This window comes from Pinus tabuliformis, chromosome 3_2 (assembly GCF_031772625.1).
Source record: "Pinus tabuliformis cultivar Carrire ecotype Pingquan chromosome 3_2, CPIR1, whole genome shotgun sequence".
In the NCBI taxonomy this organism is placed as follows: Eukaryota; Viridiplantae; Streptophyta; class Pinopsida; order Pinales; family Pinaceae; genus Pinus; species Pinus tabuliformis.
This window is the reverse complement of record NC_142302.1, coordinates 131,852,735-131,868,788: the sequence shown is the minus strand read 5'-3', so window position 1 is coordinate 131,868,788 and position 16,054 is coordinate 131,852,735. Positions and strand designations below refer to the sequence as shown.

At 39.0% G+C, this 16,054-nt stretch overlaps 1 protein-coding gene across 4 annotated transcripts in view; it reads right to left on the bottom strand.

Moving 5' to 3' along the window:
* The window catches only part of LOC149180179 (DNA double-strand break repair protein), a 141,436-nt gene that overhangs the window by 92,728 nt on the left and 32,654 nt on the right, over nt 1-16,054 (bottom strand). For all 4 annotated transcript variants that reach the window (XM_089415935.1, XM_089415938.1, XM_089415937.1 and 1 more), the window contains exon 2: nt 260-324. In XM_089415935.1, the coding sequence (XP_089272061.1) occupies nt 260-295 (36 nt within the window). In that variant the 5' untranslated portion in view covers nt 296-324. The remainder of the gene's footprint in view (nt 1-259; nt 325-16,054) is intronic.

The following is a 16,054-nucleotide window of genomic DNA, read 5'->3' as shown; positions in this document are numbered from 1 at the left end:
CACCATATCCAGATCCTGACTTTTCAAAATTCTGGTGGATCCGTATCCAGATCCAAATCCGAATCCTGACTTTTTCAAAATTCTGGTGGATCCGTATCCAGATCCAAATCCGAATCCATATCTGTTTCCTTTTCCTGGTAACTTATAACAAGACTAAAGGGCCCACTGTTAATCTCTTTCATTCAGTCAGTGAAATCAACTGAAGTATAACTGAAAAGCATTCTTTTCCTTGCCCAAAAAGGCAATTATGAACACTCACCTCCAATGAACTGCTTGATGCTTTTGTTTTTTCCATTTCTCAGATCATCCTTTTTCCAGGAAAACCTGCCAACATTCTCAAAAAGGTAGACATATTTAGATACTAATTACAACAGCAAAATAAAACAAATGCTGATATATTATGCCAAAAAAACATATTATGCTATTTCACCACTATTCATAGCAAGAGATGAAATAGAACATGTCCTCGAATTGTCCCATCAACTAGCAATCTCAAAACCAAACTAAAGTCAAGGGAAGATGCAAAAGGCTTCACCACTGTTTATAGCAAGAAAAAATAGAATAAATGCCCAATCATACCAACTTAAGTCCCGTAGCAAGCCAATGGTAGCCAAGCAAAAAATAAACAAGCTATTATGTCGTCTACCCCGCAAACCAAAGCCAATTGCAACCCATCTCTACTCCAATCCAAATACTCAGTGAAGGAAAAAAACATGACTAAATGTGCAAAGAGGAACAAGAAGTAGATGCAAAGCACGGGAAAATTGAGGCACAAGAAAATTAGGGTATGTCGATGGAGAGAGTTCAAAATCCAACATGCATTCCCCCAATGATAGATAAGCAAGATAATGACCAGCGAAAACAAAGGATAGAGGAAATCTTATCAATGAGCGTAGCAATTACAAATATGGCACTGAATCTAGATATCACTCTCTTTTAGCCCCAGAGTTAGATTACATCAAATCCATATCAGCAAATGTACAACCTTCAAATCTGCTCCAAAAGGTGGAAACGATGAGACTACATTCTAACCACTAGACAACCTAGGCATACGAGAGTCTCCTCTCTAAACCCACCATGAAATCCTCAGAGAAACCAAGGGCCAAAAAGAAAAATAAAGATAAATTATAGGAGGGAGAGCATCTCATCAAATATCTCGAGGAGAAATATCTCCTTCACCCCAACCAAATTTAACTATGCAAATTATGTCAAGGAATATAAAGGGAACTCAAAGCAAAACTAAATAAAGAAAACCCAAGTTGCACAAAATGTGGAAATGTATGGAAGTTTCTGAAACAGGGACAACTGGAAATGTGACCCCCCGCCCCAAAAAAAAAAGATGGAAACATTGGCCAACACATGCGCGCACGCACACACACGTGTATGTACGTAATTTTTTTACAAATAAGTTAATAACACATTATCTTGCAAGTAAAAAAGGAATGAAACACATAAATGACATTTTAGAAGGAAACCCAATCTATATTAAATCTCATACATGATTACATGATGCAAAATCCAAAATTATCCTTTATAGACGAGGCTATCGATCCAAAATTTCAAAATCAACCTTTACACATGAGGCTATACATCCAAAATCAGCCTTTATATGTGGCTATATATGCTGAAAATGAAATAAAACATGAGCTATAGACAAGTACAATTACATATCTTAATAATCCTCATTAACAAAAATAGAACAAGTTGCTTGTTCAACAAAGCTAGAGCATTGTTTGATGCTATTCATGCTATTCTAGACACACAGAGCTTTCCAACGGCGCAAGAATCGCATCAATCGGAGTCCGTATGCAAAAATTGTGCCACTCAGAAGTTGACCTTATTGTTTTCACACCTATAGTTCAGGAGGACGCCGCGTCAGCCCCCATTATTCATAGAAAACGGGCTAGCCACGTGTTTGTGATGTAAAAGACTCTAGAAGAATCTATTGTGTAACTCTAGTTAAGAGTTGATGTAGTCAAACTTAACCACTAGTAGGCTATCAGGCTGTGTTATAACCGGGCCACTAGGAGGAAGAGGCATTCCATTCTTTCGAGAGCATTTTGTTCCATAGTTAAGCAAAGATAGCCAAGAGAGATAGGAGGTAGAGCACACGAAGAGGATCTGTGCACTGTAGCAGCCCACGAGCCACAGACATTACTTCTTTGTATCTGCAGCCATATTTCCAGACAGAGAGAGAGCGAAGCGGCCTCACCTTCCAGTCGGGTTTTCTCCCGAAAGGGTTTCCCAAAGAGCATATCTTGTGTATTATGTGTGTGTGAGCTTATTTTGTCGTTCTCTACTTTTCTGCTTGATTTACTTTTGCATGCGTGCACTAATTACAGTTAATTTTACAGAGCTAGAAATTAAATAAAACTGTAATGGTGTAAAATCTCATATTTTTAATATAATATTATTAGATCTGTTGTGACGAACTGTCCAGTGGAATATCCACGGCAGTTTATGGATCATTTGGTATTAGAGCCAAGTTTTTTTGGGTATTTTGTGGAGATTGCGGGGATCTAGATCTGCAAGGCCAAAAATCATAAAACCCTAATCATGGACGATGAATCTGTAAACGAACCTCGTGATTATAGAGTTCAGGCTTTTGTGATCTATATCAAGTTTGTGAGAGATTTTTCGGCGAAAATCACATGGAATACCATTTGTCGACGCGTTTCGAACCAACTAGTGTGGTTCATCGTCAGTACAAGTTGAAGAAACAGATCCAACTTAGCATGTTAAATAGTCTGAGCAGAGCCTCCAACGGCTAACTTGACCAACGGCTAGTTTGACTCTAGGACCAAGGTAAAAATTAATTAGTAATATTTAGGACCAATCCCTTAAAAATATATAAAAATATATAAAATATTTTTAATGGGTATTTAGTTCAAAAAATATTATTAAAAATTATAAGTTAAATAGTATTTAAAAGGAAATTTAGTTAAATAAAGGACCTTATAATATATGAATAAATTAAACGCTTACATACAAATATATAAAGTAATATATAAAATAATTAAAAATAATAAGATAATAAGATAATTAATAATTAAATGGAAAATTTAGTTACATAAAGGACCTTATAAAAAGTAATATCAAAAGGATGTTACGTTAGTTAGAAAATTACTTAAAAAGTATAAGTTAATAAGAATTTAAATAGAAAATTAGTTATATAAAGGACCTAATAATATAAGAGTAATATAAAATATATATATATAAATAATTGAAATGGGTGTTTATTTAGAAGTATTATTAAAATTATATGCTAATTAGTATTAGTCACAAAATCCCTGAAGTAATAAGCTGTTAGAATCAATAAAAATAAGAAATGAGAAAATTAACTCTCTAAAAAAACAATAATAATAATAATAAATAAATAAAAATAAAATAAATAAATAAAAATAAAAATAAAATAAATAAATAAAAATAAAAAAAAAATAAAAGGTAGTAAAAAAAAAAAAAAAAACCTTAAGAGGAGGGCGGAAAAACGACTAGGAAGAGAGTGCTGGGACCCAACACCTACTGATTTTCCAGCCATCCTCTCTATTGAGATTGCTCGGCCTCTTTTCAATCTCAAGCGCTTCCCTAAATTTTCGATGATGGAAATGCGAAACCTTAGCAATAACACTAGCCTCTTCAATACAAACATGATGATTGGTTTTCTCAGCATGTTCAGCTAAAGCGGAAGACTTAGCTCTCCTATGCTTGAGGTCCGCTGCGTGCTCGCTAATCCTTTGATTAATGGAGCGACCAGTCTCCCCAATATATGGGGTCCCACAGGAACAAGGGATCATATAAACACCTTTCATATCCTTAGGGTCGATAGGATCCTTCACCGATCTGAGGGATCCTATCGACCCTAAGGATATGAAAGATGTTTATATGATCCCTTGTTCCTGTGGGACCCCATATTTTGGGGAGACTGGTCGCTCCATTAATCAAAGGATTAGCGAGCACGCAGCGGACCTCAAGCATAGGAGAGCTAAGTCTTCCGCTTTAGCTGAACATGCTGAGAAAACCAATCATCATGTTTGTATTGAAGAGGCTAGTGTTATTGCTAAGGTTTCGCATTTCCATCATCGAAAATTTAGGGAAGCGCTTGAGATTGAAAAGAGGCCGAGCAATCTCAATAGAGAGGATGGTTGGAAAATTAGTAGGTGTTGGGTACCAGCACTCTCTTCGTGGTCGTTTTTCCGCCCTCCTCTTAAGGTTTTTTTTTTACTACTTTTTATTTTATTTTATTTTTATTTATTTTTTTATTTTTTTTATTTATTTATTTTTTATTTTTTATTTTTATTTTTTATTTTTATTTTTATTTTTATTTTTTATTTATTTATTTATTTATTATTATTATTAGAGAGTTAATTTTTCATTTCTTATTTTTATTGATTCTAACAGCTTATTACTTCAGGGATTTTGTGACTAATGCTAATTAGCGTATAATTTTAATAATACTTCTAAATAAACACCCATTTCAATTATATATATATATATATATATATATATATATATATATATATATTTTATATTACTCTTACATTATTAGGTCCTTTATATAACTAATTTTCCATTTAAATTCTTATTAACTTATACTTTTTAAGTAATTTTCTAACTAACCTAACATCCTTTTGATATTACTTTTTATAAGGTCCTTTATGTAACTAAATTTTCCATTTAATTATTAATTATCTTATTATTTTTAATTATTTTATATATTACTTTATATATTTGTATGTAGGCGTTTAATTTATTCATATATTATAAGGTCCTTTATTTACCTAAATTTCCTTTTAAATACTATTTAACTTATAATTTTTAATAATATTTTTTGAACTAAATACCCATTAAAAATATTTTATATATTTTTATATATTTTTAAGGGATTGGTCCTAAATATTACTAATTAATTTTGACCTCGGTCCTACAGTCAAACTAGCCGTTGATCAAGTTAGCCGTTGGAGGCTCTGCTCAGACTATTTAACATGCTAAGCTGGATCTGTTTCTTCAACTTGTCCTAACGATGAACCACACTAGTTGGTTCGAAACGCGTCGACAAATGGTATTCCATGTGAATTTCACCGAAAAATCTCTCACGAACCTCGTGATCTTGCAGAGGTGAGGTTTTCGAGGCTCGAAGAACAAATCACGGATATAAACCGCAATGTCAACCTCTTCATGGCGGCCCTAAGCAAGGAGATATTTGGAGAAGAAAGGGGTTCGAATGCAGAGGACAAATCAGAAGGGGGACCGGGAGATCAAGAAGACACAGATAACCAGCCGAAGAAAGAACGGAAAATATCAACCCAATTCGAGTGTCATGAACCAATCCCTATTTAAAGTGGAAGCAAAAGTCGATTTCAAGCAACACCACGACGAGATAGACGCTCTGAAGCTAAACCACTGGTTGTAGCAACTGGAAGTTTATTTCAGTGTCCACCAAATCGAGGAAGGGCAGAAGATCTCATTCACACAACTGAAATTGGAGGACCATGCACTGACTTGGTGGGAGAGCCACACAGAAACCCTAAGGTTGGAGGGAGAACCTCTAGTGACTAAGTGGCAGGATTTCAAAACACTCGTTAAGTCACAATTTTATCCATTGGGTATGTGGAAGACCAATGGATCCGGTGGCATTACTTGAGGCAAAAGTCGGGCCAAAGTGTGCAGGAGTACACCACAAAATTCAGAAAGATGGCTATAATGTTGAGTATCTCTCCAAAGAACCCAGATGTACTCCTCAAGTATTTGGGGGGTCTGCACCGCCATCTGCGTGAACAAGTGATGATGTTCAAGCCCAAAACGGTGGATGAGACTTGTGTACAGGCACAGTACCTGAAGAACATTGGCCTGAAAAGAGCGTAATCAAGTGGATCAAAGCAAAAGGAGCAACAAGACACTTCTAAGGATGGGAAGAAGCAAAAAGGGGGAAAATATAAAAAGACGGCAACCACAGCACACTAGTGCAAAGATCCTAGCAACCACTGCAACATTGATGGCCATACAGAGGAGAAGTGTTGGAAGTTGCATCCAGAGCTAAACCCGAAGAACAAGAAGAAAGATAATAAGAAGAAGAATCTCATGGCCACTGATTCGAACAACCAAGTTGAAAGCAGCTCAATCATGGATGAGAAGATCGTCTGTACATCAATGCAGAAGGAGGTGAATATGAGTAGCCTTCAGCAATGGGTAGAGAAAGAAATGACCAAACTCTTCCATGTAAAGATATAGGTCAAGAAGACAAATATTGATGCTCTGTTTGACTCAAGATCGCAGGCAAATCTCATTGTAGCAGATCTAGTCAAGAAGTTGGGGCTGGAAGTTCGTGATCATCCAAACCCATATCCACTGGCATGGGTACATAAGGATGCATAGTTGAAGGTAACAAAACAATGTAAAATTAGATTTGCTACCAGTGTTGATTTTATTGATGAATTAGATCTGGATGTAGTTCCCCTTGATGTATGTGGAGTCATGTTTAGGAGTCCATACATGTACATGCATGATGAAATATTCATGAGGAGAGCTAGCCAATATCGACTCATCAAGGATGGAAAATCATTCATCATCAACGCGCACAAAGGCAAGTCGAAAATTTCACTAGTAAGCGCCAACCAAGCCAAGAAATTGATTAATTCCAGCAACAAGTATGTTTTATTGTTCTTAAGAGAAAATCACTCCGTACAGGAGTCAATAAGAGAAAAGGCATCCCTAGAGGGGTGTACTTAGAAACAAAAACAACAATTGGAGGAGTTTTTATAGGCATACAAGGACATGTTCCGAGAGAGTAAAGGTCTACCCCCTAAGAGAGAAGTGGAGCACGAGATCTAGCTATTGCCAGACTCCCCATTGCTAAATATTGGGTTGTACAAGAAGTCTGTTATAGAAGCAAGTGAGGTGAAGAAACAGTTGCAGCAGCTACTAGAACAGGGTGTCATTCGACCGAGTACATCACCATGTGGGTCACCCATCATCATTGTGCCAAAGAAGGATGGAACTTGGCAGATGTGTATAGATTACAAGGCGTTGAATAAAATCACGCTCAAGAACAGATACCCCCTACCCAGGATAGACGATCTGCTAGATCAGTTGCAACAAGCAAAGTATTTCACCAAGTTGGACTTGAAGTCTAGATATCACCAGGTTTGAGTCAAAGAAGAAGATACATGGAAGACTGCCTTCAAAACCAGGCAAGGTTTGTATGAGTGGTTAGTTATGCCATTTGGCCTATGTAATGCACCAGCTACATTTATGATATTAATGAATGATGTACTACGCCCTTTTATAGATTCATTTGTTATTGTCTATTTGGATGATAGTATATAGTGCTACCTGGGAGGAGCATATTTCACATTTGACGCAAGTGCTAAAAACATTGAAGAAGCACCATCTGCTAGCAAATCTCAAGAAGTGTGAGTTTGCACAGCGTCCTTAGTGTATTTGGGATATGTGATTGGTGGAGGAGAATTGAAGATAGATCCTTCCAAGATGGAGGCCATCATGAAATGGTCGGTGCCTACTAATGTTACTGAGGTTAGGAGTTTCATTGGAGCAGCACAGTACCTGAGGAAATTCATAGCCTCGTTTTCAGCGGTAGCAACACCGCTCCACGCCATAACAACAAGTGGCAAGAGTTTCCAGTGGGGAAAAGGGCAACAGAAGGCTTTCGATGAGTTAAAGAAGAAGATCAGTGAAGCACCAGTTCTGGCATTACCAAACTTGCAACGACCCTTTGAAGTGGAGACAGATGTGAGTGGGTATGTTATGGGAGTTGTCTTGATGCAAGGAGGAAGGCTCGTTTGCTACCATTCTGAAGTATTTCATGGGGAAATTCTTAACTACCCTACCTACGATAAGGAGCTCTATGCCATGGTGCAAGCTGTGAAGAAGTGGAAGCACTATCTGATGGGAAAGGAGACAATAATCCACACGGATCACTAGCCGTTACAGTACCTGCAGGCCCAAAATAAGCTACAACATACCAGGCATTACAAGTGGATGGGATTTTTACAACAATTTCATTTGGTGATCAAGTATAAGAAGGCCAACACAAACAAGTTGGTCGATATGCTTTCAAGGTCACCCACATCAAAGATTACAGCTTTGGGGACTCTTGTGCACATGGAGCCATTCACCCATGATGCATATAAAGAGGCATATTTAGAAGATGAGGACTTCAAGAAGGTGTATCAACAGTTGTAGAGTCAGAATCATGTGCATGATGGCGACAACGCCGTTGACTACCATCTCCACGATGGGTTACTCTACACGTTGGATAAGCTATGTGTTCCTAAAGGTGAGCGTTTGCAACTGATTAGAGAAGCTCACACCTCCAAGGTTGCAGGGCACTTTGGTGTAGGGAAGACAATGGCTAACTTGCAGAGGTATGTGTATTGGCCTAAGATGCAAGAACAAGTAGCTAGGTTCATAAGAGGATGCATGCTTTGTTGTACCAAAAAGCCTAGCAACAGGAAACAGGGTCTGTATCATCCCTTACCTGTACCTACTCGTCCTTGGGAAAGCATTTCCATGGACTTTGTGGGAGGTTTACCGACAACCAGGAAGGAACATGACTACCTGTTCGTGGTAGTTGACAGGTTCAGCAAGATGTGCGTTCTGATGCCATGTAAAAAGACCATCAGCAGACAAGAAGCAGCAAACTTGTTCTTTGGACAGGTTTGGGTACACTTTGGGATACCAAGGAGCATCATTTCAGACAGGGATACAAGATTTCTCAGTGCATTCTGGACTACATTGTGGGAGAAGATGGACACGAAGTTGAAGAGATCTACAGCATTCCATCCATAGACAGAAGGGCAAACAAAAGTAGTCAACAGGACTTTGGTGCATCTTCTAAGGGGTTACAACCAAAGCATCCGAAGGCCTGGGATGAAAACGGGGTCTGAAACCTTCCGGGAGCATTTTGAGGCATCAAACAACGTTTTTTGGGGGTAAAACTTTGCCACATCAGTGCAACACCCTTTCATGCTATTCTACACATAGAGCTTTTCAACGGCGCAAGAATCGCATCAATCGGAGTCCACATGCAAAAGTTGTGCTACTTAGAAATTGACCTCCCTGTTTTCACACCTACAGTTCGGGAGGATGCCACGTCAGCCCCCATTATTCATGGAAAAGGGGCTAGCCACATGTTTGTGATGTAAAAGACTCTAGAAGAGTCTATTTTGTAACTCTAGTTAAGAGTTGATGTAGTCAAACTTAACCACTAGTAGGTTATCGGGTTGTGTTATAATCGGGCCACTAGGAGGAAGAGGCATTCCATTCTTTCGAGAGAATTTTGTTCCATAGTTGAGCAAAGATAGCCAAGAGAGATACGAGGTAAAGCACACACAGAGGCTCTGTGCACTGTAGCAGCCCACGAGCCACGGACATTACTTCTTTGTATCTGTAGCCATATTTCCAGACAGAGAGAAAGAGAAGCAACCTCACCTTCTAGCTAAGTTTTCTCTCGAAAGGGTTTCCCAAAGAGCATATCTTGTGTATTATGTGTGTGTGAGCTTATTTTGTGGTTCTCTACTTTTCTGCTTGATTTACTTTTACATGCATGCACTAATTACAGTTAATTTTACAGATCTAGAAATTAAATAACACTGTAATAGTATAGAATCTCATATTTTTAATATAATATTATCATATCTGTTGTGACGAACTGTCCAGTGGAATATCCACGACAGTTTACGGATCATGCATGGATGAAGCCTTAAGGAAAACTAAAAGAGACCTCAACAACCAATTTGACCTATACGCTAGGTAAGAAGAGATGCAGTAGAATAAAAAATCACACATTTGTTGACTCAAGGAAGGAGAAAAAAGCTCCAAACTCTTCCAAAAGTCGACTCGAAACCACATAAACATTGACATGATTATGAAGTTGTGTACACCCAATAGGTAGGAGGTCTATGAACAAAAAGATGTAACTCTTGGAGGGATTACCCTTGGTATGCAATTTTGAGTTAGGGTTTTCAATAAAGACATGAAAGAATAGTTTTTCATAACAATGTTGTAGTGCTCATCAATCTATAAAGGATCTTTATTGAATACACTAGTATAGCAAAGAACTCAAGCAACCACTATAAGTAGGGCAGGTTCAACAAACAAGTAACAGGCTTACAAAGATCAATAGTTTCCCAATAAGGATATCAACACTAACATGCTTTCTAGGCTTACAGACTGTAGTCATCCCCTTGTTGTCACAAAATCACATCAGTAGGCCTCGCTACTACCTTGCACCCTTATTCACCCTTGCTGCCTTAATCCCTAGTCATCTAACACCTTAAATTTACCCTTAAACCCTCATTGTACCTTGATCATGGCCCTTTAGGCCACTCGTTGCCTTAGAAGATAGCTTCTTGGCCTTTCACTACCCCATAAAGTTAGATCCCAACCCTCCATTGCCTTAGGAAGATATATATCAGCCCTTCACTGCCCCAAAAAGTTAGATCTCAGCCCTCTACTACCTCAATGAGATATATAGCAGCCCTTCGCTGCCCTAGAAAGGTAAATACCAACCCTTCGCTGCTTCAGAAAGACAGAATCCAGCGCTTCACTACCTCAAAAAGATAGATCTCAGCCAAAATTTGGTCTTGTAGCAAGAAAAAGTGGACAGATTGGCTAGGGTGGGATCTTTCACCAACAAAACCAATCAAATAAAGGGGTCTTAAAATCCTCAAAGAGCCTCAGCCCAAAATCAAAAAGAATAACAATCCATGATGATCATAATGACTATTTTCCCTTCCTTACATAGTTTCTCTTCGGGGCTTTTCCCTTCCAAATTCAAATTGAGTGATTTGCAAGTTTCTCTCCAATTGCCCCAATATAATTTTTATTATCTAATGTTACCTAAGTAACATTAAATAATAATTCCCCCTTTTGAAATGACTATAGCCTACAATGTTAGATAGGCTACTATGTCCTCCATTGGGCAATTAATTCGAAGAGGACACTACAGTCCCTCCTTCCTAACATTGCTTGTCCTCGAGCAATTGCAAATTTAGGTACTACAAGATCTATTCCCTTTCCCAAGTGGCATCCTCCTCAAGCAAATCCTTCCACTTGATAAGGTATTATGAGATCATCTTGCCCCTCAATCTCCTCTCTCAGACAACCATGATGACTTCCAAAATCAACACTAATTGTCCCTCCTGATCAAAAGGGGGTAGCTCAATTGTAGTAGTGACATGTTGACCTACTATCTTCTTGAGGCATGATACATGAAAGACATTGTCGGTTTTGCTCCCCTTCAGTAATTCCAACTCATAAGCTACTTCACCAATTCATCTGATTATTTTGTAAGGCCCAATAAATCTTGGTTTTAGTTTCTCTACACCACTTTTCTTTAGTGAAGACTTCTTATATGGCTACCATCTTAAGAAAACTAAATCTCTTATGTCAAAGTTGCGCTCTACTCTGCCTGTCCGCATACATCTTCTATTGGTTTTAGGTAGCTTGCAAATTCTCCTTAAGGACCTTAAGGATGTCTTGTCTTTCTTATATACAATCTTTGGCTTTTGGGGCCTTATTATCCCCAAATGCCAAATTGACAAATGATGGAGCATCGTACCCATACAAGTGCCCTGAATGGGGTCATCCCAATGGATAGACAGTAAGTGGTGTTATAGCAACGTTGCCTGGGATGTAACCATTCGATACATGTCTTTTGTTGTCTTGACACATAGTTACGTAAATACCCCTTAATCCATTTATTCACCATCTCTGTCTGGCCATCTATTTGAGGGTGATAACTGGTACTCCGGGTCAACTCTATGCCCACCAATCTAAACAGCTCCTACTGAAATGCACTGATAAATTTGCTATGCAGATCGCTAACTATATTTTTAAGTAGCCCATTGAGTCTAAACACCTCCTTGAAGAACAATCTCGCCACTTGTGCTATGTTATAATCTACTAAAATCGCAAAGAAATTTGCGAACTTGCTCAACCTATCAACTATCATGTAGATGCAATCCTTACCTTGTGCCATGGATAGACCTATGATAAAGTCCCTCGATATGATCTACCACTTCTGCTCTAGAATTGGCAAGGGTTGTAGCAATCCTGCAAGAGGAATATGCTCGACCTTGTTCTACTGACAAGTCATGCACTCCTTTACATGCCTCAGCAGATCATCCTTGAGGCCTTTCCGAGAGAACCTTTCTCTAATATGCCTTTAAGTTTTGAAGAACCCCAAGTGCCCTACTAGTGATGTGTCATTTGCAGTCTTCAAGATCTCTGTGATTGTGGAATCAGGGACCAAATATAACCTACCTTTATAGAAAATGACACTTGTCATCCTGGATGAGATCTGCACTCCTTTACGTGCCTCAACACATCATCCTTGAGGCCTTTCCGAGAGAACCTTTCTCTAATATGCCTTTAAGTTTTGAAGAACCCCAAGTGCCCTACTAGTGATGTGTCATTTGCAGTCTTCAAGATCTTCGTGAGTGTGGAATCAGGGACCAAATATAACCTACCTTTATAGAAAATGACACCTGTCATCCTGGATGAGACCGCCCATTAACTCACAAGCCAACTTGTTTTTAGAATATTCTACCTAGAGGTGGGCTTTCCAATCTCCTGCGATCTCCATGAGTGAACATGTGGTCGGTTTCCTAAAGAGTGCATCAACCACAATGTTCTTCTTACCCTTCATGTACTCAATATCAAAATCATAGCCCTGAATCTTACCCATTTTTGTTGTCTTAAATTCAGGTCCTTTTGTTCTAAGAAGTGTCGTAAGTTGTTGTGATATGTTCTGATCATAAATTTGCCCCTTGCCAAGTACAGTTTGAACTTCGTCAAAGCATGCATGATGGTGAGCATCTCTTTGTCGTAAATGGAATAAAGTTTCTCTAGATCTCTAAGTTTCCAACTTAGGAAGCCTATCGAGAGTTTATTTTGCATCAACATAGCTCCTATCCCCTCACCTGAAGCATCACTTTCAAATAAAAAGGCCTAGTTGAAGTCAAGAAGTGCTAGCACCAAGCAAAGCTCGTCACTTCTTTGAGCTTATTAAATGCCCTCTCTGACTCCTCTCTCCACCTGAATGCCCCTTTCTTCATCAAGTCTGTCAATAGTGCACCTATCTAAGAGAATCCCTTAACGAATCCCCTGTAATAGCTGCAAATCCCAAACAATCCCCACAACTCGGTAAGGTTTCTTGGTGTGGGCCAATCCAATACGACCTATATCTTTCTCTTGATGAACCTGTACTCCCTACACATTGATGCCTTGGCATAAAGTGACTACTCCTTCATAATATCCAAAATCTCATCCAAATGTCCCAAATGCTCCTCCCATGTTTTGTTGTGTATGAGATCATCAAAGAATACCAATAAGAACTTCCTCAACTATTTGATGAAGATGTGATTCATGCATGACTGAAAGGTGATCAATGCGTTGGTCAACCCAAATGGCATGACCAAGAATTCAAAATGCCTATAGTGGCACCTCAAGGTTGTCTTATGCACATCCTGATCTTGGGCGCAGATTTGATGATAACATGATCAAAGACCAATCTTCGAGAAATACACTGCTCCACGCGACTCATCTATGAGCTCATAGATCCTAGGGATGGGGTACCTATTTTTGTGGGTCTTCTTGTTCAAGGCTCGATAGTCAATATGCATCCTCCAAGTACCATCCTTTTTCTTCACCAAAACTACCGATGAGGCAAATGGGCTCCAACTAGGTCTAATGCGGCCCATGGCTACCAGTTGTTTGATGACCTTTTCTATCTCAACTTTAAATTTCTTCAAATGCCTATAGGGTGTGATGATCACTGGTTTGGCCCATTCCCCTAGCTCTATGGTGTGCTCAAAACCCCTGTTAGGAGGTTTCCTTGGGGGAATCTCTCAAAAAGCCTAATCATGCTTATTCAACAATAACTGGATATTTGCTTGATACTATTGGTTGTTATTTGATGACTTTTGACTCGTAATTAGACATTTTGTTGCGCAAGCTATATCTCTATGCCTGAATATAGCCTCCATTATCTTAGCTGATATAGTTCGAGAAGCATTGTTGGACATACCCCTCAACACAACCTTATTGCCATTTCAGGCCCTGAATTCCATCTCCATTACTCAGTAGTTCATTGAGAACTTCCCCGAATATAACCATTGTACCCCTAATACAACATTTATGGCTGCAAGATCCACTACATAGAAGTCATCGGTAAATGTGTAATTTCCCAATGTCACATTCAAACGTGGAATCCACTATGTGCATGTCATGTTGTATCCATTAGCCACCACAATGTTAAAACCCTCAAACTCTTCTATGGGAATACCTCTCTTTGCCACCAAGGCAACATCGATAAAGTTGTGAGTTGCCCGCCATCGACCAAGGTTGTAATTCGTTGTCAACATATGACCCCCCTCATCCCGAAGGTGTAGTACCTAGGGACTCCAAAAAGAGTGGTGATAGTACCACCCTTAATGCCCATACAAGGCCTCTCATCCCCTTTAGCTTCCTCATGGGACTGCTCCTCCTCTTAACTGCTAGGCTCACTACTTGGTGCCGACATTATATCTTCTCCGTTATCAATGTCTGACAATACCTCAATATAGTTGACCTTTCCCTTGCCCAAACATATCTGACCTGGTTCCTTGCAACTAAAGAAGAGTTTCTTCCTTATCAACTTGTCATCCCACATCTCTGAAATGGCTTCTTATCTTTGTTCTTCTGAGTGATGAGTGGTTTGGATGGAAATTTAGCTTTAGGTATTACATCTTCCATGTCTCGCATCCTAGTGATGGCATCTTGTAAGGTGGTGGGTTTGAAGGCCTTGACCCAACCACGCAGTGGTTCGGCTAAACCTTTTGTGAAGAGCATGATCAACGTCTGTTCAGATATGTCGGTCACTTGCTGAAATTCTGAAAGGTAGGCATTTGGTGTTTCGATTTGATTGAGTTGTGCTAGCTCCTTGAAGCGTATCTCCATATCCTTCCTGTCAAACCATTCTATCAATCTTTGAGTGAAGTCTACGTAAGAAGTAATGTTGGAATGTCCCAGGGTGATCAATTCGTGGTGCCACCATTCATGAGCTTCTTCTTCTAAATGCAGGTAGGTGAATTTGATGACCTCTACTTCCAACATTGGGTTAAGTTGGAAGTAAGTGTATAAATTTTGTACCCGAGAACTTGCCGAGTATTTGGGTGACCCATTGTTAATTTTTGGTATGTTCTATGCTTAAGAGCAATTTACTTCAATTTTCTTATTAGCCCAATATTAATATCCAGATTAGCAATCACATTAGCGTGATAGTAAAATGCAGATAGAACATAAACATAAACAGTAGAAGACAAGAGGACACAAGATGTGGCACCAACCAGAAACAAACCCCAATGTGGGGAAACCCTTGATCAATTCTTCTTATATTCTTCAATAGCTCAGCAGAGAGAGAGATAGTACAAATATACAAAACTGATATTTTATGACAGTAGTAGGAAAGCCTTGACCAAAGAAGTCAATGCTGGTCAAACTGGATGGAACTCTTTCTCTAAGTGGCTTGGTCAAGTCCAATGAACTTCAACCTTCAACTGAAAACATAATCAGCCCAAACATTGCTCATAATTCTAATTTTATTCTGCAGTAGATTGTTGTTTTGGTTAGGGCACTTGCAGCAGCCCTAAACTCCCTTGACAGTGTTGATTTGTTGATCTAATTAGGACACTTGTAGTAGCCTTAAACTTCCTTCAAAATCTCCAAACAGTCCTAAGAGAGTTGCGGCATATGCTTGAGTAAGTCCTCCCTTTGCTATGTAATAGTGGCACATCTAGACTGCCCTATGCAGCCCTTGCTATGGTGCTATGGCCTGCGGCCTAGCACATAGCAACTCCTGTAGCAAATGTCCTCAACACAGTATACAAACATCATCAACGCAATAGTATTTAGATTACAAGAACTCGGCTTACTTTCATCACTTTCTAGCACCCAATCTGCATACCTACGTTGATTTGTTCGGAGCCTTTAGAGCAGACTTCTGTTATGCACTGTCGCACCTTATTGCTATGGCTCCCCTGTCTTGCAAACAGTC